The sequence below is a fragment of the Neoarthrinium moseri genome (genome assembly GCF_022829205.1).
Source record: "Neoarthrinium moseri strain CBS 164.80 chromosome Unknown scaffold20_Wmoseri_CBS_16480, whole genome shotgun sequence".
In the NCBI taxonomy this organism is placed as follows: Eukaryota; Fungi; Ascomycota; class Sordariomycetes; order Amphisphaeriales; family Apiosporaceae; genus Neoarthrinium; species Neoarthrinium moseri.
In genome coordinates, this window is record NW_026055134.1 from 452810 (window position 1) to 479844 (window position 27035).

The 27035-nt window shown below is 56.8% G+C and overlaps 9 protein-coding genes across 9 annotated transcripts; 4 read left to right on the forward strand and 5 right to left on the reverse strand.

Moving 5' to 3' along the window:
- Positions 1 to 211: 211 nt before the first annotated feature.
- Positions 212 to 1000, reverse strand: JN550_006127 (uncharacterized protein; the record flags this gene model as incomplete). Its single annotated transcript, XM_049317831.1, has 1 exon — positions 212 to 1000. The coding sequence occupies one exon, from the start codon at positions 998 to 1000 to the stop codon at positions 212 to 214; it is 789 nt and encodes a 262-aa protein (XP_049172013.1).
- A 799-nt stretch (positions 1001 to 1799) lies between these two features.
- On the forward strand, positions 1800 to 3071 carry JN550_006128 (uncharacterized protein; the record flags this gene model as incomplete). Its single annotated transcript, XM_049317832.1, has 1 exon — positions 1800 to 3071. The coding sequence occupies one exon, from the start codon at positions 1800 to 1802 to the stop codon at positions 3069 to 3071; it is 1272 nt and encodes a 423-aa protein (XP_049172014.1).
- A 995-nt stretch (positions 3072 to 4066) lies between these two features.
- Positions 4067 to 6396, reverse strand: JN550_006129 (uncharacterized protein; the record flags this gene model as incomplete). Its single annotated transcript, XM_049317834.1, has 2 exons — positions 4067 to 6282; positions 6384 to 6396. 2 exons carry the CDS (start codon positions 6394 to 6396, stop codon positions 4067 to 4069), a joined length of 2229 nt encoding a protein of 742 aa, XP_049172015.1.
- A 2118-nt stretch (positions 6397 to 8514) lies between these two features.
- Positions 8515 to 9387, forward strand: JN550_006130 (uncharacterized protein; the record flags this gene model as incomplete). The annotated part of the gene is made up of 1 exon (XM_049317835.1): positions 8515 to 9387. The coding sequence occupies one exon, from the start codon at positions 8515 to 8517 to the stop codon at positions 9385 to 9387; it is 873 nt and encodes a 290-aa protein (XP_049172016.1).
- A 933-nt stretch (positions 9388 to 10320) lies between these two features.
- Positions 10321 to 12681, reverse strand: JN550_006131 (uncharacterized protein; the record flags this gene model as incomplete). The annotated part of the gene is made up of 3 exons (XM_049317836.1): positions 10321 to 10964; positions 11018 to 12461; positions 12538 to 12681. 3 exons carry the CDS (start codon positions 12679 to 12681, stop codon positions 10321 to 10323), a joined length of 2232 nt encoding a protein of 743 aa, XP_049172017.1.
- A 1513-nt stretch (positions 12682 to 14194) lies between these two features.
- JN550_006132 (uncharacterized protein) lies at positions 14195 to 17527 on the reverse strand (the record flags this gene model as incomplete). Its single annotated transcript, XM_049317837.1, has 9 exons — positions 14195 to 14556; positions 14619 to 14805; positions 14861 to 15386; positions 15451 to 15933; positions 16017 to 16094; positions 16155 to 16651; positions 16854 to 17167; positions 17316 to 17402; positions 17452 to 17527. 9 exons carry the CDS (start codon positions 17525 to 17527, stop codon positions 14195 to 14197), a joined length of 2610 nt encoding a protein of 869 aa, XP_049172018.1.
- Positions 17528 to 21626: 4099 nt separating this feature from the next.
- JN550_006133 (uncharacterized protein) lies at positions 21627 to 22825 on the forward strand (the record flags this gene model as incomplete). Its single annotated transcript, XM_049317838.1, has 6 exons — positions 21627 to 21656; positions 21732 to 21767; positions 21829 to 21931; positions 21981 to 22068; positions 22125 to 22218; positions 22277 to 22825. The coding sequence occupies 6 exons, from the start codon at positions 21627 to 21629 to the stop codon at positions 22823 to 22825; spliced, it is 900 nt and encodes a 299-aa protein (XP_049172019.1).
- Positions 22826 to 23462: 637 nt separating this feature from the next.
- JN550_006134 (uncharacterized protein) lies at positions 23463 to 24140 on the reverse strand (the record flags this gene model as incomplete). The annotated part of the gene is made up of 1 exon (XM_049317839.1): positions 23463 to 24140. The coding sequence occupies one exon, from the start codon at positions 24138 to 24140 to the stop codon at positions 23463 to 23465; it is 678 nt and encodes a 225-aa protein (XP_049172020.1).
- Positions 24141 to 25049: 909 nt separating this feature from the next.
- Positions 25050 to 26496, forward strand: JN550_006135 (uncharacterized protein; the record flags this gene model as incomplete). Its single annotated transcript, XM_049317840.1, has 2 exons — positions 25050 to 25612; positions 25680 to 26496. 2 exons carry the CDS (start codon positions 25050 to 25052, stop codon positions 26494 to 26496), a joined length of 1380 nt encoding a protein of 459 aa, XP_049172021.1.
- Positions 26497 to 27035: the final 539 nt, after the last annotated feature.

The following is a 27035-nucleotide window of genomic DNA, read 5'->3' on the forward strand; positions in this document are numbered from 1 at the left end:
CCACCTGGCCACCACGTCCAATCACGGAGAAGGGTCACACAGCGGACGAGTAGACGGCATTCATATTCATTATCATAGGCGATCGAGACCGGCCCGTACACGAGCTTGTCTACATGAACCGCGTAGGCCGCGCTCGACTAGGATGCCGCCCAGCATCATTGGCATCCAGCCGACAGGAATGCACCGGGTCCTGCCAACGCTCACAAAGCCCTCACACTCCCTCGAACGCGGGGCCGTACTCTTTCTTCATGGCCTCACGGACTATCTGGCCACATAGCTTCGCGGTGGGATTCGTGGCAACAGCCAGGCCCTTCGCTATCTCATTACCGTACCGACCACCCAGCGCAAAGTCTCGCGATGCTGCTGCTTCAAAATCTATCTTGTCCCACCCTCGCTCCTGCCTGTCTCCTAGATCCAGCCGACCGGCGGCGAAGCACTTGGCCGTCATGTGATACAGTGCCGCTCGCTGTGTATGCGCCAGGGAGAGAGTCTTTCCAGCTACCGGCGAGATGGACCCGAAGAGGCTTCGAGGCGTCAACAGGGAGATGGCCTTGTCTAGATCCGCCATGACGGTCATGGCAGCCTCCGACTTCTCAGCTGCGCTGGCATCCCTTACAAGAGCTTGCGGGTCTGCGGTCTCCACCAAGATCGCATTGCCATACAGTCTCCTGAGTGCCTGGGCTCGGTTGTTGCGAGCACTGGCGTATTGTGGGAAGTCTGATATCAGATCGCCGAGACGGGAAATGCAAGTCTTGTAGCCTTGCACTGCATCTGGTGTCGTCTGCGCCGCCTTCACACCGGCTAGCTGCATCTCAAGCTGCTGCATGGACAAGATGATTTCCTTTTCCCTCTTCGACACACGTTCATACACTGCCATGTCCGTGATGGCAGGGTCCTTGGGAAGAGAGGCGTCGACCAGGACGGCCGTCATAGGGTTTGACTCGGGGTCCTTGATCTTGTCCAGGACATGTTCGTCGCGTCGGCTTAGCAAGGCCTCCATGGTAAAGCTTGAGAAGATGATTGTTAAGGTAGCAACCCTTTTTGAGCGGCAGGCGGTTTGAGGGAGAATATGAGAGTTGGAATATGATTAGATCTATTGGATCTGCAGTCGGTGCTGACTGCCGTGGTGCTCGATTAGTCTCGGCTCGATGCAAATGCTTTCCCGGATTACAGAGGCAGTACGCAGCATTCAACATTGATAAGCTGCACGCAACGGAACTCCCCCATTTCGCGCCTGTGACCTTCTTTATGCGGATGACTGTGCAGCTTTGGCTGCGGGCGGCTCAACCGTCCTGAGGCTGATGGAGGGCCGGACGACTTCCGCACGCTGAGCCCCGCGAATGGCCGCCCTTAGCCGCGGGCCTGGGGCGTTAGTTGCCGCAGCCTAGTGCTTCCGCACCTCCAACGACAAGGCATATCGTCATCAACCATTGTTTGTCAGGAGACTTGCCTCAGGGATGTTGGCAGGACCGCCTGAGTTTGACATGCCTGCCCTGCAGCGTCTCAATGCCTCTCGCGGGACAAAGGCACGGAATTAGGGCGCCGCGTCTGGCCGCCCGCTTACATGATGAGGCATCCCGTCGATGAGGTAGCTAGCTCCCTTTAATCATGGCAGCTTCTTCAAATCTCCTGTATATCTTTCATCTTCAATCAAGTCTTCGCTGTAGATCTGAATATACTAATCAGAAACCGTCAATTTGAATCCAAGGTCATCCAGAGAGTGCTACTTGTTCCTTGACTCGGCTACATCTACAACCACACCATCCCTCTCCTGAGTTGTCACATCTGTCTCGGACGCCATGGCTCCCGGAGTTCTTTCCAGCTCACCTCCCTCAGATACGGCATTTCGCCACCCTGTCGAAGCAGATGCACGCAGTCAGGTTGACGAGTTCGCCGTGCAAGCGGGTGTACCGAATTTCCAGGGCTACGATCACGTTACCTGGTGGGTGGGAAATGCCAAGCAGGCGGCATCTTACTATAACACACTCTTCGGCTTCAAGACCATTGCCTACAGAGGCCTAGAGACCGGCAGCCGGTACTTCACCTCGTACGTCGTCGAGAACGGCGATGTCCGCTTCGTCTTCACATCCCCCATCCGCTCGTGTGCACATCTTCCCAAGGACGAGCCCATCTCCCAGGAGGAGCTCAGTCTTCTGAAGGAAGTACACGCCCATCTAGAGAGACATGGCGATGCTGTGAAGGACGTTTCGTTCGAGGTGGACGATGTAGACGCCGTCTACAACAGGGCAGTCTCTGGCGGTGCCCATTCGGTCCAGGAGCCCACGGTGACCCATGACAAGCAACACGGCTCCGTCAAGACGGCCGTCATCTGCACATACGGCGACACGACGCACACCCTCATCTCCCGTACTTCGTATACCGGCCCGTTCCTGCCGGGCTTCCGCGCCGCCACGCCCACGCCATCCTCGGTGGTGGCGCCGCCCACGCGGCTCTCGCGCATCGACCACTGCGTCGGCAACCAGGACTGGAACGAGATGGTGCAGGCGTGCGACTTCTACGAGCGGTGCCTGTCGTTCCACCGGTTCTGGAGCGTCGACGACAACGAGATCAGCACCGAGTTCAGCGCCCTCAGCAGCATCGTCATGGCCTCGGGCAACAACCGGGTCAAGATGCCGATCAACGAGCCGGCGCCGGGCAAGAAGAAGTCGCAGATCGAGGAGTACGTCGTCTTCAACGCGGGCGCGGGCGTGCAGCACATCGCGCTGCTGACGGACGACATCCTGCACAGCGTGGCGGCGCTGCGCGCGCGCGGCGTCGAGTTCATCAACGTGCCCGAGACCTACTACGACACGATGCGGCGGCGCCTGGCCACCGAGAAGCGCAACTGGGAGCTCAAGGAGGACCTCGACGCCATCCAGCGCCTCAACATCCTCATCGACTACGACGAGCAGGGCTACCTGCTGCAGCTCTTCACCAAGCCCCTCATGGACCGCCCCACCGTCTTCATCGAGATCATCCAGCGCAACGCCTTCGAGGGCTTCGGCGCCGGCAACTTCAAGAGCCTGTTCGAGGCCATCGAGCGCGAGCAGGCCGAGAGGGGGAACTTGTAAGATGTCATGGGCGTTCCTCCCCCTCCTCAACAAGGCGGGAGTGTGGATTGAACCAAAAGAGAGAAAAAAGGGGGGGAAGGGCAAAGCTAGGAATATAAAAGGGACCCACCGAGCATTGTCACACATGACATGACTCCCGTGCAACGACACGGGGGATCGGATTGAAGGAAGACCTTGCATGTTAGATGATACATGTTAAGGATGAAATGTATGAAGTTACGAGGCTACGAAGCACAATATTGTCTTCGTTCAGTAGCAAATTTTTCTCACCACAGTCGATTACCTTGAAATGCCGTATCTTGAGCGTACGTTCCTGTCTTTTCTCAAACAGAATGTTTGCTACAAAATTTCTACAGTTGTAATTACGATGAAGCAGCAGCTATAGGGGGGAAGAAAAGCATGACATGTAGACTGACAATCTACCTTTGCGAACTGACGCGGGCATCCGTTCTTTCTGGGAATGCATCGAGCTATTTCGCCAAAATTTGTGACATGGTCCCAGGGGACGCTGCTACACTTTTGTTTGCCAATATCACCCTGACGATCCACTCGATACGATGCTACACATGATCACAAGGCTAGACAGTGAGTGAGTGGTAGGCTAGATTATGCAGTACATCTCGTTTGAAAATCAAAGGGATCATGACCATGCCAAGTCAGAAGCTGGACAAGCACTTCTAGTTATCTCGGGTGGACATCACAACATCGAAAACATGGGTCGTATGACACGATTGTAACCTAATATCACACTCTAGTCGTACCCTGTAGACAAGTTGCCATATGTTCGAGGGATCCTATTGTACCAAAATCAAGGGCCCACCCACAGAGACATATAATCTGCTGCGATGTGAGCCGACAAAAGCGCCCCGTTTCTCCAAACACCAATCTAAACCGATCCATTCCAGATGCTGTATGCATTCAAGCCCTCAATCCCTGAGGTGGTCCAAAACACCTAATACGTAAGCGACGAGGCCGACTGCCAAACAAACCCTACCTTACACGTCATTGCGCTCCTCGTCGTTGTCGCCGAGCAGGTAGGCCGCCTCCATGCAGTACCCAAGCCGGCCACTACCCAGCTTGCGTTCGCTGCCGTAGCAGACGACGACGGCGTCGAGGATGCCCACCAGAATGCTCTCGAGGGAGCCCAGGATGCTGAAACCGATGGCACCCGCCACGATACCCACGACGTACGCGTATGCGCTTCCGCGGAAGCCGACGCCATCTGGTCGCTGGCCTTCCAGTTGGCGGGCGGTCATGACCCAGCCGGCGAAACCGAGGGCCGCGGCCATGACCATCTTTGTTGCATTCAACAGTAGCTTGGCGAGTCCGTACGGGACGAGCCCATTAGAGTTCGGGTGCCGTCGGTTCAACGCACCGGGCATCAGCGTGGTGGTGGTCGAGTCCAAGTTCAGGAACGACATCCTCGTCAAGCGGGAGGCCGATTCCATCAAGGGCAGTGAGTGGATAGCGGCGTATGTCAGGACGAGTGGGTTCGTGAGTATGGCGATGGGGGCTGGAATCAGGGAGAAGGCAGCCAGGTTGACGACCCGAGCAAGCCTTGCGGGCAGGATGAGCAGCGGCAGGCGAACAGCAAGCTGAAGGAGCGTGGCTGCACAGATGGTGCCGAACGTCGAATTGGTAGCATGCTGCAGGGCCTCGGACACAACAGCATTCGAAGGGGACGGTGGCTGCCGGTTGCGGTGGAAGTACCAATTCGAAACTGTGCCAGCTGTCGTCGCTCTCACAACTCCGCTGCCCACGGACAAGGTCCAGAGATACACGAGGAAGAAGTAGGCGCCTATCCACCAAGTTGCAGCGCCAATGACAAAGGCCGCAATCGACTTGGAGAAGTATCCGCTCAGAAAGACGCGTGTAAACATGCCCAGCCATACCCAAGTCCAACCGACGACGAAAACCAGAGAGCCGAAACCAAGCGCGACGAGGGCCGGGTTGGCTGCCAGAATCCTGCTCGCAAACTCAAGGAGCTCGATGGCCTTGTGCAGCTGATATCGGGACCTATTAATTAGCCAGACCATGCCGATCGCGGCTGCTGCAGGAATAAGGGAGAGCCATCTCATAACGGTGTCTTGCAGCGCCAGCCTCGACGAGCTGCCCTGAAAGCTTGCGATGAAAGGGTATAACGAGAATGCGAAGAGGACGATGGGGCTCCCAGCGACGATGAGAATAACAAACGGTCGAACAAACGACCGAAGCAGCGCCATCCAGACCAGAGCTACGACGACGGCCACCACCGTATCCACCGCGAGGAGATAGAATGAACTATGCAGCGTAGTGTATATAGTATCGCCGAGCGGGGTCTTGCTGCTCGGCGTTGACGTATGCAGCCATACCAGGACAAAAGTTGCAAACAGGGACGCCATGGCGATCAGGTATATCCAGGCAAAGAACTGATCATTCTCGAACATCTCGCTCGGTGCCCCGACCGACGGCACGTCCGCCACGGGGTCGTCGAGCGGCTCGTCTTCCTCGGGGATAACGTCGCGCATCAGGCGAGAATCAGGGCCTGCCTTGGGATGTCTGAACTGTTGAAACGCAGGCGGGTCCAGATCTGTGGGTGTCTCCTGTAGCAAGTCCTCCGGCACGTCGTTGTCCAGCACGGCTGATTCCAGACCGATATCTACCATCTTTCCGTCGCTGCTGTCCGAGTTGTGGCGCGAAGTCTTGGGGTTCCCTGATTCCTTAACCTCCTCCTGACGCTTCTGTCTGGTCGTCCGGTCCTTGAAGCTGGACTCGCCGTTCCAGCTGCTCTTGATGCCCATGGGCCGCCGCCCCCTGTCCTCGTACACTCTGCTGTCCTGTTCGCCGCTCTCGCCTAGCGAGGCATGGCTGTGGTCGTTCTCGGACGCAGAGCTCTCGTCCATGCGGCTGGAGATGAAGACGCGCCGCGACCGTTGCAGAGCTCTGAAGTCGGTGGCCTCCCGCGCATCATCCTCATCCTCGTCCTGGAACTCGTTGAGGGCGCTGTGGAAGAGCGGTGCCGTGTCCTGAGCAGTGTTGTACCGGGAGGCAAAGCCGAAACGCGAGCTCGAGGGCTGGTATGGGTTTCCTAGCCTGCTCTGGTATGTAGACCGTCCAGGCTGCCGGGAGAAGCGGGAGGTCGGGTCGGCCGGCTGCCTGCTCGCAGATTCACCGTCGGGTTGGCCGAAGTTGGACAGGCGGGACTGGGACTGGGCGAGGAACCTGGAGGCATCTTTTGTGCGTCGGTTAGCCACGATTTCCAAGGTCGCTTTGTTGCCTGAAAGGCGGACGCGGCGGCGCTGGGCGGGTTGGTGAGGTCATGTGAGCACTTACACTCGGAGAACATGGTATTTCTACGGCAAGAGGAGGTCGACTCCTGCAGAGCGAGATGGCGAGGTGCGATGAGGAGAGAGAAAGGAAGGACAAGTCAGAAGCGGCGCGCGAAGCGTCGTGCGCAGTTGGTCCAAGGCGGCAGCGGGTGTGTCACGAGTTGGGTCGCATCCAGGCTGTGGTACGGATGGCCGAGGCCTCTACTGGAGATATGACGATATGGGGGAATGGGGAATGGGGGACGGGCGATAAGTCGCTGCAGATCGATAGACCGATAAGTTGGGGGAGATAAGAGGGCCGGACAAGACGAGACAAGGTCCGGTTCTGGTTGTAAGTTGACGGTGGCTACTGCTACGGGCCTCCAGTGCGACTGTGGTGGAAGAATGAAACGAGGCGGGCTCTCGAGGAGAGCGACGGTTTCGGGAAAAGGAAACAATAAAAACAAGGTTGTTCTACTTGCACGAGGCGAAAGCTTGGGAAGGAACCTGACCGGGGGGCCGGATGACTGATTTGTTGTCGCCGTCTCCCACGTCCTGCTCAAGTGCAGTCGGTCAGTCACTCGGTCGTCAGTCAGTCATGGGCTCTGCATGGGGCCTGGCCTGGGGGCCTGGGGGGATAAGCATCAGCCGTGACCTCAGCATGGGCAACCACTGACCAGCGACCACTGACCACTGACCACTGACCACTTGTTAGCGGGGCCCTGGACGACGAAACTGGGGACCAAGCTCGGGTTCTCTTAGTGGCTCACCTCCCCCATTTCAGGCACCTCAGAGCACCCCATTTGCCCGTGCTGTCATGCAATGGCCAACGCCCTGGCCGGACGCGGAAACGGCGGGACCGCTTGCTGAGCTATGCTATGCTATGCTATGGATGTTTAGACCCTTGCAGAAGCGGGCGTGACGCTCTCGGCCTGTCTTATCAGCAACCAGCTGCAGATCGACACTTTGGATGTCCAACTCGCTGCAGACAGCAGACGGGAGTGACTTGTTGGACCCTCTACCCTCTACCGTGTGTTGTGTCCTCCTGCCCTTGTGTCTCCCTCTTTGACAGGGCCGTTATTCAGTGATCTGACGATATACAGTGAGTAGATAGACCATCCACTTCTGTGAGCCCTATCTGCTACCACGGTGCCCAGAGCGATACATGCATGTCCTTTGACTGGCTTTTGTATGTACATAGTAGTACGAGAAGCGCGTAGAAAGACAATCCAGTTTGGCCGCGTTTCATCGCATGACAGATATACACAGAACCATGGGCCCGACCAAACCCTCTCTATGGTTTATCTGCGTGTCTTTGGTCCCAGAAATTAGCTTTCCTTTCGTCCCACCCATCTCCGTTACATCACGGTGATTGTGTCTGATCAGTACTTGACTAGACGAACAGTGATACGGCAACGACGTACATTCAAGCATGTGCCCGCTCCAGCCCGTGTCAAGTGACGACAGCCAGCCCCCAGAGAAAACACGACCATCGACTCTGAGTTGCTCTAGCTTAGCGGTCAATCCTAGCAGCTGCCCACTACTACCTGATTGATAACTTACAATCACGCAACGCGTTTTCTCTCACAGAGCTGCCCGCCGCCGCTGGAGACACGTCTCAGTCAAGACCAGTCTGACCAGAAGGCTTGCCAGCGATAGCCCACACACAAGACGTCTTTGCACCGGCAACAAAGACTCGTCCGGCCGCTTATACACACCTTTATTCCCTGCCAAGGCCTACCTCGCTGAGTGGGCCGCCCGTTCCCACACTCCAGCAACTCGGTGGAGTCGGAGAAGCCAAGTGCCCCCTGGCTCCTTGCTGCACATCCTTGACCACCTGGGCACCCCGTCGTCCAACCCGTCTCACGTGCAGCAGCCATCATCGCTGCTCTCCCGTACTACATACATCATACACCACTACAGGACAGCAACGGCAGCAGCAGCTACGGTAGAAAACCCACGATACTAGTGACCGAACAATCCGCCATCTCTTGTGTCTCTACCTCGAACCACCACCTAGAGAGCCGGAAAGGAAAGCTACGAGGAATCCAATCTCCCTCCCTTTCTCCTTTCTTCCCCGCCTTCCCTTCCCCCCGGCCGCCTCTCCCCCGAAACTCCTCCAAGACGACCAAACAGAAACCCCCGGGGCCCAGGTCATGTCGTCATCCTCGACCTCGTCGCCCCCCTGGGACTACATAGCCAAGCTCGTCTGCATCGGCGACTCGGGGTGCGGCAAGTCGTCGCTGACGATCCGGCTGTGCGAGGGCCGCTTCAGCCCGCAGCACGACGTGACCATCGGCGTCGAGTTCGGCTCGCGCATCGTGCCCGTCGGGCCCCCGCACTCCAAGACCCTCCTCCTGCAGCAGTCGGCCTCGTCGCCGTCGAATCCGAATCCGGAGCAGCAGCAGCAGCAGCAAAAGACGGCCGCCGCCGGCCTCCCGGACCCGCCGCGGGCCAACAACGCCGACGCCGCCGATGCCGCCCAGAAGCACATGAAGCTGTCCCTGTGGGACACGGCCGGCCAGGAGACGTACAAGTCGGTGACGCGCTCGTACTTCCGCGGCGCCAGCGGCGCCCTGCTCGTGTTCGACATCTCGCGGCGGACGACGTTCGCGCACGTCACGGACTGGCTGAACGACCTGCGGCAGATCGCCGAGCCGGACATCGTGGTGATCCTGGTGGGGAACAAGGCGGACCTGGCGTCGGACGGCGAGGAGGACGGAGAAGCAGCAGCAGCGGCGACCAGTGCTGACGGCAAGAGCGGCAGCAAGCGCGAGGTCAGCGTGCGCGAGGCCGAGGAGTGGGCGCGCAACAACGGCGTGCTGCAGTACGTCGAGACGTCGGCCAAGAGCGGCGCCGGCGTCGAGCTGGCCTTCATGAAGGTCGCCGAGCGCATCTTCGACAACATCAACGCCGGCAAGTACGACCTCAACGACCGCCGCAGCGGCGTCAAGGGCCCCGCCCCGGGCATGGCCGGCCGGCAGGTCCGGCTGGGCGACCAGAGCAAGAGCGCCGGCGGCTGTTGTTAGTCCACCTCCCCTTGCCTCCAGGGAGGGTGCAGGAAGACCCCACAGGGGGAGGCATTGGGCCCATGGGGCCCCATCCCACGAGGCGTGGCGAAATTCGTTGCTCGTTCGAGTAACTGAGCAAGCGAAAGGAACACTTGGGTTGAGCGCTGTGCTTGTGTCGCACGCGTACTGGATAGATGCCCACGCGATGGGCTACACGTTCCGGTCAGCTTTCCCGGCTTGTATGAACAGGGTAGAATGAATGTTGGCGAACAGAGTAGTCCGGGAGACGGGCAGGAGGCCCGAGGGGAGAAGACGGCAACAGCAAGGCGAAATATGCCTTGCCGACAACGTTGCAGCTTGTGTAAATAACTAGATACACGCATTTTTGATGATACCCTACGTAATGTCTACAACCTAGCAGAATCGAAACAATCAAATTGTCTGTTGTTACGTGCGTTCCGCTGGCTTACACTGCTGTAGACCCTTGGGATACGTCCAACATGTCCAAATCGCTGGACGCATCTCCCAAGGCCAACAATCAATATTCCATGTCACGTATATGCAGTCGAGGTATCATTTCAACGAGAAAGGAGAAGACTTTTTATTAGATAGCAGTAGTTTATCTTTCCGAGTTTTTGCCAGCATGCCCCAAAATACATGGAACAAGATAAGAAGGGACCCCACGACCGTAGAACTCCACCTGGCTCCCTGTGCTTGTCCCCTTCGTCAATGCAAGTGCTGGCCCCGTTGTATCGTTACATCACAGAGGAGATGGAGAAGTGACTTTGCGTCATGTGATTGTGTTGCGCGAATCTTCCCTGATTGCGCTGGACATGCCTAACCTATCAGCTATCATTCGTAGCCGTAGCAGGACTGGACAAAACATGGTCGATGCTGGGTAATGAGGACCGCTCAGTCCTATTTCCTTCCAGTCTTCGGCCCCTTTGACATTTAGTCAGACATACGCCACGTGTCGAACCACTTCATGTAGCTGTAGTCCTTGTTGGAGCCGGTCATGCCCCAGCAGATCGGCATAAAGTAGACGTACAGGCCGATGATGACCGTGTACAGGGTACCGTATACCACGCTTTGGACGAGCTGCTTCTGGTTGCGAAGCGTGAAGTCGACGAGGAATCCGAGACTGAGGATGGCAAAGTAGAGCGCAGGGTAGTAGTGGTGCACGTAGGTGACACGCGCCATGACGACAAAGGGCAGGTAGTGGAGGAACCACCCAAGGATCGGGTACAGACCAGCGTAATGAATCTGGTCAATCTCGGCTTGAGACAAGTCCCTGAAGCCTCGCTGCCATCGAAGAATGTACCACACGGTGATCAACCCAATGACACCGAGGGAGGCAGTCGATGCCCAGTAGACGAAAGGGTTGCCCAGGAGGAAGTACTTGACGATCTTGTCATCCCAACCACACATACGCAGACCGACGTTGAGAATGGGCCACTGCCACCATTGAGAAGCAAGATCATCCTGTTTGTCGGGATCCGGAACAAGCGCGTTGTTGGATGTCATCATGGCAACGTTCAGGTGGATGAAGTCGTGGAAGAAAGGCGACTTATACTTGCCAGGGTCACCAGGGGGCACTAGGCAAAGGTCAGTCAGGACCGCGAAATTGCGACAGCCAGGAGTAACTTACACTTCTCGTTGGTGTGCGCCTCGATGTTCCAGTGCGTGTAGGCGTCCTTGGGGTTGTTGCTCTTGTCACAAGTAACTTCGATCTGCTTGAAACCCCACTGAGGCAGGTTCACGTTGCCGGCACGCAGATAGCAGCCCATCGAGGGGTGCTTCAGGCGGAAAGCAGTAGTCAAAGTTCGGATTCGGGACTTGTCGCGAGAGGAAACATCCTTGACTACCTCAATCTGCCAGTGGTCCTTGTCGTCGCCCACGGTCAAGTTGCCGTAGCACGAGACTTCCTTCTGGCTCTTGGTGACAGGGGCAGGGATATCGTGGGAGTGCAGGTTACGGCCGGTCTGAGTGTGGATCAGGCGGATAGTGTCGCCGTTGCCAAGCATTCTGGGCTCAGCCTCAGGGTTGTAATCGGGCTCTGCGCGGTTAGGGTAGAACCACCATTCGTTGTTGGCATCCTTGTGGTGGTAGCAAGTCACCTGTTGCTGGTTTGAGCCGTCAGGGTAGGTCTGAACGTGACTGTGCAGAAGACCACCACCGTATCCCATGTTCTTGAGGGTCACCTTGGATCCGATGGCGAGCTCGAGCGGAGAGTTGCGGCCGATCTCGCTGCCCTCCAGGTTGGCTTGGAAGAGCGAGCTCATCTGGGCATCACCAGGGCCACTTCGAGTAAGAATGGCGAAGTGGAGAGCAAAGGACAGCAGGTAGACAAGGAAGGGAATGACAATCAGCCCAGTCACTCGAGCAGCAACGTGGGCAGCAAGCTCAGGAATGGGCATCTTGGTGTCGCCAAACTTGTGCCACAGATCCTCAATGGTGTAGATTCCAACCAGCGCGGTGACAAACAGGCCGACAAGCTTAATGCTGCAGACAAAACCCAAGCTGAGGCCGGTCATGAACAGCCAGAAGAACCACTCGGGATCGAAGCTCCACTTCTGTAGCCCATGGAACTTGGACCAGCAGAAGACGGTGGCAACGGTACCAAACAGAAGCATGGAGTCGAGCAGGATGAAACGGCTGATGGTGGTGTACGAGTTCTCACACAGGACCATCAGGGTAACCAGCCAGACGGCGGGACGCTTGAGGTTCAGTTCGCGAGCCGTGTAGTAGGCCAGGGGAATGCAGAGGATGCCCCAGAAGGCGTTGAAGGCGCGCATGAAGGTGTAGTTGAGCTCCTCGGGGTAGGTCTCGCCCGACTTGAACTCGAAGGAACCATTGTAGCCGGCCAGGACGCCAGAGACGCCGACCAGGATCTTGCCGAGGGGAGGGTGCACGTCGAAGAAGAGCTCCCGCTTGATGTAGTGCGAACCGAACTTGCCAAAGTGAGCCTCGTCCCAGGTCACGATGTTGCTGAGGCCGATCTTCCACAGGCGAGTGAAGAAGGCGAGGGCAGTAAAGATGACGGGGGCAATGATGAACTCCCATTCGTCAAGGATCTCGAGGAAGGACGGCTCCTAGGGCGCGGAAGTAATGAGTTAGCCAGAGACTCTTAAGGCGGTAGCAGCGGGATCAGGGGGACGTTGTGTATACCTTCTTCTTGCCGTGGATCTTCTTCTCGTCGAGCTCGGGCTGCACTACAGCTCCCTGTGTGGCCGAGGTGGGCACATTACGCTGGCGCAGGGCCTGGCCATTCGCGTCGGCGCCAGAGGCAACCGTGGCCCTGTTATCGGCCATGGTTGCAGGTAGCTGTCGTCAGTTCCTAGACCAAGTGGTTTTCTTGCGTTGCCAATGTTAAGACGACAGAAGGCAAGCCCACGCAAGAAAGGAGATGTCGAGCTTGAGTGACAGGCTGGACTGGGGGGGAATGGGTGGACGGGAGCAATAGAAAGGGGAAAGGGTCCCGTAAGAAAAAAAAGAGGGTCTAAAGTGAATGTGAGAAAGAGAAACAGTTAGCTGGTCAATCCTGCGAAAGGCCAACGAAACCTCAGGTCATATCTCCCCTTCCCAAAAGAAAAGTCAGGAGGTGGTGACGATGGGGAGAAGGAGAAGCAGGACGAGAAGCAGAGCAAGCAATACGACTGGCCAAGGTCTGGACTCTGGCGCGGTCAGTAGAGGGCAAAGGGCGAAGCTGGGCCCCCAACCCGAGAGCATGGGATACGATTATCGACTTTTCGTTCCCTTCCCGCTTAGACCGGCCCCCCCTTCGACCCTCTCGACCCCCTCGACCCCCTGTCCGCGTCGTCGTGCTATTTGCGGCGCTGCGAGAGTTGAGCTAGCGCACCACCCCGATGGACAGGACAGGTGGTCAGTTCAGTCCAGTCCAATGGAATACGGGCGGCCCTATGGGCACACACAGGGCCTCCTGTGGCTCCTGACTGGTCCCTGGAGCTCTTCTGGCTGGGCCGCGCCTTAGGTTCCGCTACGAGCTGCACCCCTGGGACCCCACGTTCGGGAAAAAAAGAACACTAGCCCAGCAGCACTCTCGCCTACGTTCAGCTTGTGATGCAACCGTGAGATTGTTTTTTTCCCTTCTTTTTCTGTCATCGTATATATCTTCGTAGTAATCACTTGAAGAGGATGTCGACTGTCGACAGTCAACATTTCACTTGGCAGAGACCCTCAAACGAGACCCTCAAACGACTATCAAAGCCTTCTCACCCCCCTCATCGCGGATCTTCAACAAGTGACTTTGATACTACTGTAGTTATATCCCACCTTCTGGCGCTCGGGAGCTCTAGTCAAAAGTCTGATACCAGCCCGCCCCTATCTGGCTTTTCGCGACATGTGTCCTGCAGCAATCTTGACAGCTCGACCGAGACATTGTTACTCACGAAGCAAACAAGACATGGCGCACCCGTTCCATGCAACCTTTTAAAATTGTACTCTCATTGCTGTTTCCACCAGACACAGCATCCACTCCCCTGCTGCCCCAAACTAGCGGCTGCTGGTCGCTGGTGCTCCACAGCCCGACTATACACCTCGGTATCGACCCGGCTCATTAAGATGCAACATGACAAGTGTAATATCTCCAGTCTCTAGACCTGCCTCCCGTCCGCCGAGGGATGCCTCTGGTCTTTATTGCGCCGTTGACCGCGAACATGCAAGAAACAAACTAACCAAGGACAAATAATGAGATGAGCCGGCTTCCCGGCCCTGCAGCTCCCCCACCGTCTATATGAATTCAATCCACGTCTAATCTCACCCATGGCTTTGACCACCGCGGGGATGCCCGCTGCGCTGCCATGCCTTAATCATCTCGCTGATCTAAACGCTCGTAGGCCGGGCCCCGGCTACCGCTGGCGCCCCGGTCTCGTCCGACCATCCGGTTGAGCCATTCGCCAACGCGTCCTCTCGACCCGCTCTCGGACCGCAGGTGTGGCTTCCCGTCTACCATGTTGACGTGGGGCGGGTCGATATCCAACGGCGGGATGTTAGAGTCCGGACCCGGTCGACCACGGAGGTCTAGAGAGGGCACTGGGGACGAGGCTCTGTGGATGGAGCCTGTCTCAGACCTCAAGCTGGGAGTACCCATGGCCGTAGTGGCGTCGCCAAAGAGCGAATCCATCTCCTCCAAGCGTACACCGCAGGTTTCGGGATAGATGAAGTACACTACCTGTCGTTAGTTTCACCTGCGTATGAATCGGGCTGAGGGTGGGCAACAAGCAACTTACCCGTAATGAAACTGACTACACAGAAGAAGGCGTGCAGCAAATAGAGGCGCCATCCGATCCAGTCCTGGAGGATGGGTGTCATCTCACCCACGATAAAGTTGAAAGTCCAGTTGGAAGCCGTGGACAGACTTGCGCCCTTGGATCTGATGCTGAGAGGCAGAATCTCGGGAGGGTACAGCCAGGGGATCTATTCAAGTTAGCTATATCGCCTCGATGAATGCATAGATATTGGTGCAACTTACCGGACCCCACGAGTACCCAAATGCGGCATTGTAAATCATGACAAAGGCGACGACGAACTGTGGCGTGCTATCGATGTTGAGGTATAGGAAGTAGCTCACGAGGGAGAGCGAGATGGCCATGGCCACGGCTCCACTAAGCAGAATAACACGTCGGCCCCAACGGTCAACCACATACCACGGCGGGATGGTGGAGAGCAGGTATGTAATACCATTGATACCGGTCATCTTGATAGCGTCGTGACCATACCATCCCGCCGACTCAAAGACGTAGGGCGCGTAGTATGAGATGACGTTGATGCCGTTCAATTGCGCCAAGGCCTGCGCAGACATGGCAATGAAGACACGCGTCTTGTACTTGCGGAACATCTCCGAGTATGTTCTCTCTCCCTCCATGCGTTGGAGGAGGACGTTCATCTTGATTTCGCGGTACTCGTCCCGAGCCTTGGGGTTGTGAATGTCACCGGCGCCATAGAGATTGGCAATCACGACGATACCCTCTTCGTCGTGGTCGTTATCGAGAAGCCACCTGAGAAAACGCCCCGGATCAGTTTGGTCCATTTAGCAGAGTTAGAAGGAGGTAGGGTGCGTACCGTGGGGACTCAACGATCACCAAACTACCAAAACCCAGCAGAGCACCCATCACACATTGCATGAACAGGGGCAGACGCCACGAGTAGTTGCTCTCTATGTACCCGCAGAAGTAGTCAACCCACACGGACGTGGTATATCCAATGATATTGCCACTGAACTCGATACACGCAAGCTTACCACGGTTGTGCGGTGGTGAGATCTCGGATTGATAGACAGGCACAATGGTCGAGAGCGAACCTACACCCAGACCGGCGATAATTCTTCCCAACATCATCATTGGCATGTTGGTCGCACATGTCTGCAGGGCACCGCCAACGAAGAAAATCATTGAGCCGTAGAGGATTGTTTTCCTGCGGCCAATCATGTCACCAATTTTCCCTACAGCTAGTGAGGAAATGAGGGCACCGATCTCAAGAATCGCGACCATGGTGCCTATCTCGGCATGGGACGGGTTGTGGAAATACGCCCGGAAGTAGGGGCCGCTGAGCTTTGAGGTTAGCAATCTGCTATGTTCGAGAGAGCCCGGCGCGCGCCGGAGGCAGCCACTATAGCAAGGAGCACCTACGTAATGATACCGGACATGACACCCTGATCATATCCGAAGAGGAACACGCCCAACGATACGAAGATGCTGGTGAAATAACTGGTGACGGTCAGTACGCGGTGGCATGGGGGGGCCAAGCGGCAGTTTGGCGGGACTTACATCAGGCCCTTGCCTGTGAGGCCGTGGACCCCCGTGCCCGGCATGATGGCGGACAGCAAACGTGTACCTCTCGAGGGACGGCGAGGAGCTACGTCTGGAATCTCGATTGCCTCCTTATTAACGACGCCACTGTGACTCGACGAGAGTCGCTGGCTGTGCTCGGAGACCGATCTCCGGAACTGGACGCGCTTGTGCTTGGAACGCTTCTTGTCGACGACGCCGGCGAGGAGCTCGTCGTTCAGCGAGGTGTCGGCGAGTCGAAGCCTCAGGGGATCCTCCTCATCGGCGAGCTGCTCGGCGATGTCCCCGGTGTCGGTCCACGAGTCGAACTCGGAGTCGCCAGAGTCGGACGAGGCACGGTCGTGGGATGCGTGGTGGTCCCGGTGGCCGGCGAGCAATGACGTCGATTGGGCTCCGTCTCCGTGATGCTCGGGACGGCTGGTGAGGGTTCGGAGGGGGATGTTGGAGGGAAGACGGGATTGGTTTGGGGAAGGAATCTTGGAAGATATGGGGCTGTTTGGCAGCAGCTCCCTTCCGCGATATGACGAAGATAGAGGTAGGGCCAGGAAACGGGCGAGAAGTGGAGCGGGTGTTTATACCAACACTCGGTCCAGCGAATCTGGGTGGTTCGCCAAAGCCGAGAGGTGTCAGTCGGTAGTGACCGTCGGGGGGGAGGGATAGTCAGGTCGGCCGGCGCACTTGCATGCCCTTGGTCTGCTTGGGGCCTTGGGGGCCTTGGGGCCTTGGACGGAGAGGAGCTGGGTGACGAGAGGCTGCAGCAGGTGGGCACCCAGAGACCTCGTGCAATCCAGATTCGGCAAGATAGGTTGGTATGGGTATGGAGTGCAGAGCTGCCACTACGGTGTACCCTGCGCCAATTGAACCGAGACCGGGCCAGCGATGAGCGAGCGAGTAACGATAGGGAGATACGACAGAGTTGGTCGGGTGCTTGCGTCGGCCGGGGTTCTTTCCAGGGCAATTGATGAGCGGCGGGATTCTTTTTCTTGCTACGGCTACGAAACAGGAGAGGGAGAGATGGAGAGAGAGAGAGAGGTGTTCTGCTGGGCAAAGTCGAAGTGAGCCAGTGTTCGAAAGTTGTTGCGTATCTTCAGCCTGCGTCTTCTCCTTTTTCCGAGCATGGATGCTCTCCCCCCCAAAAACTTCCAGATTGCCAGATTTCCTGGCAGGTCTCCAGCGACTCCAGCGCAGCCAGCTCCCAGGACGCCGGGCTTGGCTCCATCCACCGACCTGCACGCCTGTTAGCTGGCGCCCGCCAATCCCAACCCCTTTCACTAACAGCTGTTTCTAGTCTGTGGGGGGCTATCACGTGTTTGCATATTGCCAATGGCGATCACCTCTGCAGCGCTGCTCATGTCCTTACGGTGGTAATGGCACTCTTGCAGAGCCGGCCGCGACAACAGTTTCTGACCTCACCATACTTACTCCTACAGAATTCTCAGCCTATTTGAACCTCAGATAGCCCTTATCACCCGCAGCTATGTGAAGATTCGTCTGGCTGTTGCGGAGCACTACGAAGCAACTACGAGAGTAGTCACGTTCCACCAAGCATCGCTTATCATGCGTACCCTGCTTCCCCGAATCCGCCTTTTTGACTCGAGGACGATGCCGATCTCCCCATAACCCCCTTCACCTCCATATTTGATACGAGTCAATCTCAGTCCAGTCTGCCGCTGTCCGCGATCCTTTTTCTGGACCCTGACAGCCGAGAGGCAGGCGAAGCGCTGCTAGCGAGGCATACGCTGACTACGACACCTCCGCATCTCCAACTTCTTACCATGTGCATATGCGTTACCCCACAACGGCCTCGTTAGCACACTCCAGACGGTTTGGAAGTTCCATTTCTTCTCGAATCGTGGGGTTTCTGGGGAACGTCGGCCCAGCTCACCCATACTCTGACCCGACTCTGTCCCGTGGAAGCGTAACGAGCACGCGATGCACACCTGGTGAGAGTCCAGTCTGCCTGACTGACCCTGTGGTTCGATTATTAGGCACCTGTCCCCTTGGTCACGGGTTCCGAGCTATGCAGCCCCCCAGGACTCAATGGGACCCACGATGGCATCATAGTCTCCATTCGGACGAAGGCGGTCAGCAGTGACCAGCCTTCTTCTATTGACCGTCGGTCGCCCACAACGAGGATGCGTATCCGACATCCTCCCAGGGCCAAATAATGCACCACTGTTGCTTCGATGGTCCAACTGCAAAGCGTGGGCACGAACCCACATGGTCTGTTGCTGGTCAGCAGACGGACTGTAGTCTCTTGGCCTTTGCTCGAATGTATGCATATTGGGGTGTTCACCTGATGAGACTCGTGCTATTTCTATCTCAAATAACCCATCACTTATCACAACGGCCAACTGTTCCGAGCATTCCAAACGCTATCAAAGCTCAGCCTTGTGCCCTTTGCGGTTTGCGCTTACACGCGGGAATATTACGTACTTACCCATGCACATGGACGCACCAGGTATCAAGTCGCTTGCACCTCACCGGCGAGCGGAATGAATACTTCACTTACATAATCGACAACGACTAAATGCCATAAGCCTGCTATCTAGCTACCGTTAAAGTCACCAAGGTCTATCGAATATCTAAGATACAAATTAGGAGGTATTAAAGTCGTCATTGCCCAGGTACCAATGGAACCCTGCTATCTTTGATGACGTAGCGCTTCACCAGCCCGGGCGTTGAGGCTAAGAGCCTCCAATCCTAGGATGCCGCCAAAATGGTGCCCTCTTCTTGTGCCAGCAGAAGCATGGCTTCCCAAACTTCGACGCAGCTCCAATCACCAGGCGGTTATTATTAAATTCGCATTCGACACTCAAATCGCGGTCCGGACTCAGGCGTATTCAATACCTCCATTGACCAAACTGACCAAAGTGACTACTATAACACTCTGTACACTGCAAAGGGAAAGAGAATTGGCAATTGGGAACATCAACACCTACTCAGGCCTGCCAGGAAGAGAGAAGCCATACAAAGTCCTGAATAGTAGCACGTGTCTTCGCGCCACCGCTCTCTGAAGCCGCGATGTCTCTCTAGATGAAGGACAACTAGCCAGATGAAGATCTTCCGCAAGTCGGATTTGTCGTCTACCATAGGTAAATTCTAGAAGCATTAGTGACACCCGTGGACATGTCGGGCGCACGTCAGTAGCATGCTAGAACCTAGCCGCTGCTAGGTAGGCGATCCGTGAAATAGCGCCGACTTGGCAGACTAAAGCCCAAATGGCTGAAACACTCACCAGCCATGGTGTCTGCTCTGCGGAAAGCAAGCAGTGAAACAGCTTCTTACGTGGCATCGTAAGGCTTGCAGTTGTGTAACTTGCAGCTCACCTGCTCAGGATACTAGTTTCTTTATAGCGCTGGCAACAACTAAAAGACTAATAAAGTATTATCCTGGACGTAGATCTGTCGATTATCAGGAGGCCCAGTGTCCACGTTCTGTCTTGCGGTCCTTACTCTACCTAACGTGGAACTTCTTGGTAGCTCGACAGCCTAAGCCAATCGCTCCCGGCGCTCGTCGACTCTACTGTGGTATATAATCCCGCCTAGGATATGATCTATGAACATAGCCCACGAGGAGGGGTTCGATCTGGGGGCAAGAAGAAGCGTACCACTGCCGCAGGGCATCATACCTAAGATCGCTCGCAGATGGCCAAATGCAGACAGGGCAGGGTATCGTGTACCTTGCAGCGGTTGCCTCGCGTCCGTCGCCGAGCTCAAATGAGCGCCGAGAACAGAGGGTCATGCAAGAGTAAGATAGGCCATAGCTAACTAGCAGACCACAATTCACGCCAAACTTTGCCTTCCGTTCTTGGTATAGGTACAGTGATTACATAGAATGGGCTACTGCATTGAAATACATATCCAACTAAACTCGTCCTTCAGTATAGCATGTAAGTGCAGACCAGGGAGTGGCCAAGGTAGAGCAGCGAGCACAAAGTGGAAGGGGAGAGAGAGAGAGTGAGTTTCAAATATCAGACCGCGGTCCAACCGCTGCAGCAGCAAGGACATGGCGGGGGCCAAGCGAGGGAGGATGACATACAGCAATTCATGCATATGTATGCCGGGCGGATCTAAGCCGCGTCCCGATGGTGCCTCGATCCTGTTGGCTGGCAGGCTTCTAGTCCGTCCTACGACTGTCTTGTCCTCGCGTTTCCAGAAGCCACGGTATGTAGCTAACTAACTGGTAGCTTTCAGCAGAGACATTTACACTGAAAAGAGGAGGAGATCCTTGGGTGGGTAGAGGGCCGCAAACGGCGAGGATTGAACATTACAGCGTCCCATCCAGGATCGTGCAAGGAAGCTGCCTACAATAAGGTAATTTCAGACTCGGATCGCATTGCACGACCGATCCCGTTAGTGTGCGCTGCGATCTGGGAAAAGCGTCGGGCGCATCAAGACGAGCTTGGAGCTCAGGAACCGCAGACGAGTGGCTGGCAGCGGTCGTTATTTTAAATACGACTCCACCCGCACCAAAAGCGCCGCCCCCCTGCCGGCGCCGTCGCAGGCGCTGCAGAGAGGACAGGGACGGTTAGAGTTGGGGCAGTCCTCCACCCCGTCGTCCCAGGCAGGCCGCCCAGACATATCCGCCCAGTCAGAAGGCAAGGTGCCCTGGGTAGCAGGTAGCCAGGTCGGCTTGGTACTGGCCTCCCTGCCTCGAGGCCTGGTCGGGTCGGCAGCGTAGGCAAGTAGGGGCTGGCGGGCATTAAAATTGAAATTGGCCAGGCTCAGCAACAAATCACCACAGAAACCGCCCAGCCTCGAAACCTGCTTTTCTCCCACTCTCCCTCCAGTCCACCCAAACCGCCACGCGTGAGGCCTGGAAGTCATCACCGACGTCTTTTTTGGAGACACCGCAATCGCATTGATCGAGGAACGTCCGAGCCGCCTGTGGAGAGAGAAGAAGAAGAGATATTGAGCCTCGTCCGAGTCGTAACAGCGTACCGTAGTACAAAGCAGCAGCAGCTCCGACAAGCCACGGCGTCGAAACCCGCACGCTCGCATTCGAGGCCCCGGTTTTTCCAGGTACGGCACAGCTTGTGAGGCGACTGGAGCCGACCAAGCACCACACCACGGCCAACCACCCCAAGCAACCGAGCCTCTGAAGGTCGCCGCTTTCATCGATTCCCATCAGCAACTTGTTGCACTTGTCACTTAAGCTTTACGGAGCCCCCAAGCCGCAATCACACGACCGACTCACAGCCTGCGACAATTGAGTCAGCTTACACCCTCAAATTCAATATCATTCGACCTTCTACCGAATCCGCGCCTCTCCAAGCAACCAAGCAAGCAAACCAACGAATCCCAAACAGCCGCCTCAAGTCCAGCGCTTCGACGACAGCAGTCCGATTCAATCGCGCGAACACAACCGCGAAAGCCTCGTAGTGTGCCAGCCACCTTTGCACAGCAGTTAGAAAGCCAAAGCGCATTGCGCTACCGCGCCAGAAGTCCAATGGGGAGCACACAGTTTGGTAATTTTGAGGTCCGTCGATCATTCCGGAGGCCGCACCTGACACTCGGGGGAATCTCAACGGTCGCTAACATCAATGATCAACAGGCGTTTTGCCGCGACTCAACTTTGCCAGTATGCAATGTATGCACACACCCTTCTCCGTCTACCGTCCGAACATCTCTGATAGCTAACCGTTGTGCAGCTACTGTCATCGAACCACAACCAATCGGGGAATTGGAGTGCTGAGGCGACATGCGAGCTCACGGGCATTCCTCTAAGCAACGGGCAGCATCTCGAGAACTTAGGTTTGTAGGCCGCCGTCCGTCTGTGCAAGCTCGTCTAATGCAACAATAGGATCCATCTTGCTGTGCGGCATTGCCATTGTCACCACGGTATTCCTGTTTTTGAAGTCGGAGAGGAAGAAGGCAGCCGTTGGGCGCCGGTTCGTGGCACCCATTCAAGCTCTAATCCAGATCGTGGCAGCTGACAAGCTTGTAGGGAAATGCAATTGTTCCTCCTGGGATACATTGTCATTTCGATATGTGAGATCTTCTCCGTCGGGGGGTTCCAGCTGGGTCCCACAGTCAAAGTTGTAAGGCCACACTAAATGCGATGATCATCTGGGGGATGCCGATGCTAACGATCACCAGGCGTTTTCGGCCATTCACATCGCTTTCATCATCGCCACGACGTGGGTCCTCCTTCTCAATGCGATCGTCGGCTTCCAGATCATTGACGATGGAACACCGCTGTCCGTGGGGTTGATGGTCATCTCGTCTCTGATTCTACTCGTCGGCACCGGCTACATCGCGCTCGACACGGGTCTCAGCTTCACGGGCTACTGGTCCGACAGCTACGCCCTGCCCAATCGGAACATCGCCTTGTACGTGCTGTACCAGCTGGCTCCGCTCGTCTTCCTCGTTGCCTTCTTCGTCCTGGAGGCCGTCCTTGTCTTGAGAATTTTGGGTGAGGTGCGCCCCATGGCATACCTTACCGCTGCTGGTGTCCTATTCGCGTTGGGCCAGATCTTCAACTACACAATCAGCCCCTACATCTGCAGGGGCACGGCAGGAAAAATCGACGGAGCCTTGTTCGAGACCCTCTTCACCCTGCTCTCTGTCGTCATGGTCTGGATTTTCTGGTCGAGCATCACGGAAGACGACTGGCCAATCGCAACGGCGCCTGCTGGATACGCATAAGGCCGGAGAGCTGACCCAGTGTCCATGATTTGGAAACGGCGTCGGAGTTAACTGTTTTGGGATACCACCTCATCTTTGCGTTGGATTTTTAGTCCTTTTTTTGGGTCTACCAGCCACCTCAAAACCACATCGAAAAGCCACAACCCGTTCTTACACTCGCTAAACAACCCGCGATCCCTACAACTTCTTTGCACACGCGCCAGCATATCGGGGGCGATCACTTTTCGAAAAGGGGAAGAGCTGAGACTCAGGCCGATTGCATGTTACGACTGTACACGTGACCCGAGGAGGAGCATCTGACTTGATTGATACACACATAGGGGCGGAGGAGGATCTGCATGCGCCCGCGGCGGTTGCGGGAAAAGTCGAGCGGAGGAGCATGATTCAAAGTATACCCATTTTGCGCGACTAATGTATATGATGTCGTACGATAGATTTAATATTTAAAGTCAAGTTTAGCAACAACGTACCCGAGAGGATTCCTCGCTTCAAGATGCAACACCCGCTTGCTTTCATACCTAGTCTCGATCATCTAGATCGGAGGGGCCTACTACTTTACTACCTTGACCAAGCCCACCATAGATATGGATGTTACAAGAGGGGAGGGAGAAGCAGGGCTTCGCTCCAGATGGTCACATCACTGCAGCAGCTCCTCGTAACCAGCAGCAAGCACCCGCGCGTCGACGCCCGGGATCTCGGTCTTTTTCTTCTTCCCTGGCTCGTCCGCCGGCGGGTGCGGGTACCAGACGCAGGCGGGCTCCTCCCAGTCGCCCGAGAACTCGATGGTCTCGAAGCACGTCGGCAGGCCCTGCTCGGCCGTGTCGAAGAAGCAGAAGCGGGCCTCGCCGCGGCGGCCGGTCCAGACGCCGGCCATGGCGGGCGCGAAGCCGCGCTCCGCCATGCGCGCCCGCCGCGCCGCCATCGGCTCCCCGAACATGCCGAACGCCACGTGCTGCACCCCGGCCCGCCCCCCGTGCGCGTCCAGGTACGCCCGCATCGGCGTCGCCCCCGACACGGGCTCCATGATCTCCAGCACGGGCTCCCGCGCGTCGCCGCCGTGGTTGTGCGCGAAGGCCACCCGCATCGTGTACAGGTCGCCGCCGCACTGGCCGCCCAGCTCCTGGCCCGTCACCGTGGTGCCGTCGAAGACGAAGGTACGGAACGGCCCCAGGCCCAGGCGCGTCAGGCTGTCCAGCGTGCTATGTAGGGACGGGGTCACGATGCAGATCTCGGAGAGGGACCCGAGGATAGGTGGTGGGGTGGGCTTGGGAGTAGTAGTCCGGGGGCCAGGAGCGTTGGGAGCTGAGGTGGACATGGTGAGCAGGACGATGTGTGATTTCTTGGTAACTGTACTATTTGCGTTATGAGTGAAATCATCAACCATGTGGGGGGAAATACACAGTATGTAGCAAGATACCGCAACAGATAGTATTGAGGTTGTATAGCTACTTATAGGTCATTCATTGCAGATTTCGACGTGAAGGTGCCAATGATTAGACACCTCGCAGCACTGGGGCTGTTATATGTCACGTATGACGACCAACCCCTTGGCTGTAAGACCTTCCTTGCCTAGGTACATAAGTAGTCTGAGAGCAATACCTAGTTGGATCCGATAGACTTCTTCCAGGTCGTCAGAGCTGGCAGGTATGACGACGCTAAGCGGATGATGGTACAGGCTGAGCTGTAAGTTCCCCATCGACGCTTGTGATTGCGGGTCCCTCCTGCACATAGACACTAGTTTTGCCAGCCCTGATTGGCCGCCAGATATCAACCCAAGGGCGAGGCTGTGACGTCCACCTCTAGCCTTGCCCATCCGTCTGCCTACCTAGTTGCCTTTCCCAAGAGACGTTCAGCACCACATTTGCGAGCCTCTGGAACGGAAGTAGCCCACACCGCTGCGGTCATCGAGGCCTGAGTTAGAGGTTCGAAGTTCGAGGTCGACGTGCTGCGCTTGGGAAACTAGGGCGGCGGAAGGGCGCTGTGGCATGCGCCGACTGCCCTTGCTTATTACTGCACCTTTCCTTTGTTCGTCGAGGTGATATCTTATGAAGCTCCAGGCTGCCGCTTCCCAGGAATCGTGAATTTGGAATCTCGATCCGCAGGAGTTGTCATCACCCTGTTTGCCTCAATCACTGTGCATCCGACAATTCTCCTCGCGACGTACCGTCATCAGCGGACCAGAATCCGCAGTGCCACCTGACGCTCCCTCCTCTCGATACCCGCCATGGCCGACTCGGACGGCGAGTACCAAGCCAACGATGGCTCCGACGACGAGTTCGGCGACCATCAGGTCGCCCCCTCGAATCGCACACGCGGACAGGCCGGCGCGCCGTCCAAGGGTCAGCGCAGGGCCGCGTGGGAGGATGTCACACGAACGTGGGAGGTTCTCGAGGAGAACGAGGATGGCACCATCAAGCGCATCGAGACGGCCGAGGCCAAGAAGCGCGCCCGCCTGATGAAGGACACGACGCCGCTGCAGCGTGGCATCATCCGGCATCTGGTGCTCGTGCTGGACATGTCGTTCGCCATGGCCGAGAAGGACCTGCTGCCGAACCGCCACGAGCTGACCATGGCCTACACGCGGGAGTTCGTCAGGGAGTACTTTGAGCAGAACCCCATATCACAGCTGGGCATCATAGGCATGCGCGACGGCGTGGCCGTCAGGATAAGCGACATGAGCGGCAACCCGGCCGACCACCTGGAGATGCTGACAGACTGGGTCAAAAAGGAGCCGCAGGGGAACCCGAGTCTGCAGAATGCGCTGGAGATGTGCAGAGGTGCGCTATTGTGAGTGATGACCAATTCGGCCAGCGTGGCAGGCAAGGGGAGGACCATGTTTCTCACAGACAGACAGTCACGCACCATCACACGGGACCAGGGAGGTCCTCATAGTCTATGGCGCACTGATGTCGAGCGACCCGGGCGACATCCACGAGACCATCAGCGCCGTCATTAAGGACAGGATACGGGTGTCCGTCGTGGGGATATCGGCACAGGTGGCCATCTGCGCCGAGCTCTGCGCGAAGACGAACGGGGGAGACGGGTCGAGCTACAGCATAGCGCTACACGAGCAGCACCTGCGCGATCTACTACTGGACGTCACGACGCCGCCGGCCACCCGGGTGACGGAGCAGAACAACGCCAGCCTGCTGATGATGGGCTTCCCGTCCCGCACCATGGCCACCGGCGACACCATCAACTACTGCGCCTGCCACAACCGGCCGACGCGCGAGGGCTACGAGTGCACCCGCTGCGGGTCGCGCGTCTGCCGCCTGCCGGCCGAGTGCCCCGGCTGCAGCCTGACGCTGATCCTGTCCACGCACCTGGCCCGGTCGTACCACCACCTGTTCCCGCTGCGCAACTGGGTCGACGTGCCGTGGTCCGACGCCGGCCGGTCGACGGCCTGCTACGCCTGCCTGACGCCGTTCCCGGTGTACAGCCGGCAGCTCGCCGAGCACGCTCCCGTTGGGCTGAGCGAGTCGGCGCGCTACGCCTGCGAGGTGTGCGGCAACCACTTCTGCATCGACTGCGACCTGTTCGCCCACGAGGTCCTGCACAACTGCCCCGGCTGCCAGAGCGACACGAGGGGCGTCCCGGATGGCGAGGCTGACGTCGACGGCACGGTCCTGCAGATCAATGGCAGTGCCAGTGCCATGGAAATCGATTCATGATTACCCTTTCAGCTGCGGACTGAGGGTGTGCAAATGGGTTAGTTCTATTATGAGGGAAGGCCCTGGAAGAACTGGCCGATGCGACGAATGATACACTGGGGAGGGGCAAAAAGCATAGACTGGCGTTGGTTTTCCATTCCGGCTCAGAAAGTCGCACAGATCTATCCGTCTTGCAAAGAGATCTAGGTGGTAGGGCAGGCAAGGAGCGAGGCCCCGATTTCCCATGATCGTTGGCCCGCGCATCTTATATATACTACATGTAGAAGCTACATCAGAACTGCTGGGTCGGCAAAGCCATTAGGAGGCACCGAGCCCAAGCCATTTGTTCCTGACGGAAAAGTTGATACTGAATGAACGATCGAGACTATGGCTATTTCACATGACGATGCCATGGCGACGTTGGGTAGGCAAAAAACTGCCAATACTTTCACCGTAAAACCAAAATAATCTTAGCAACACGAAGATCTACCCTTTTACTTATATGAAGATGCTGTGATTCTCCAATAATGTATTAGACACGAAGCTGCAAGACACGGCAG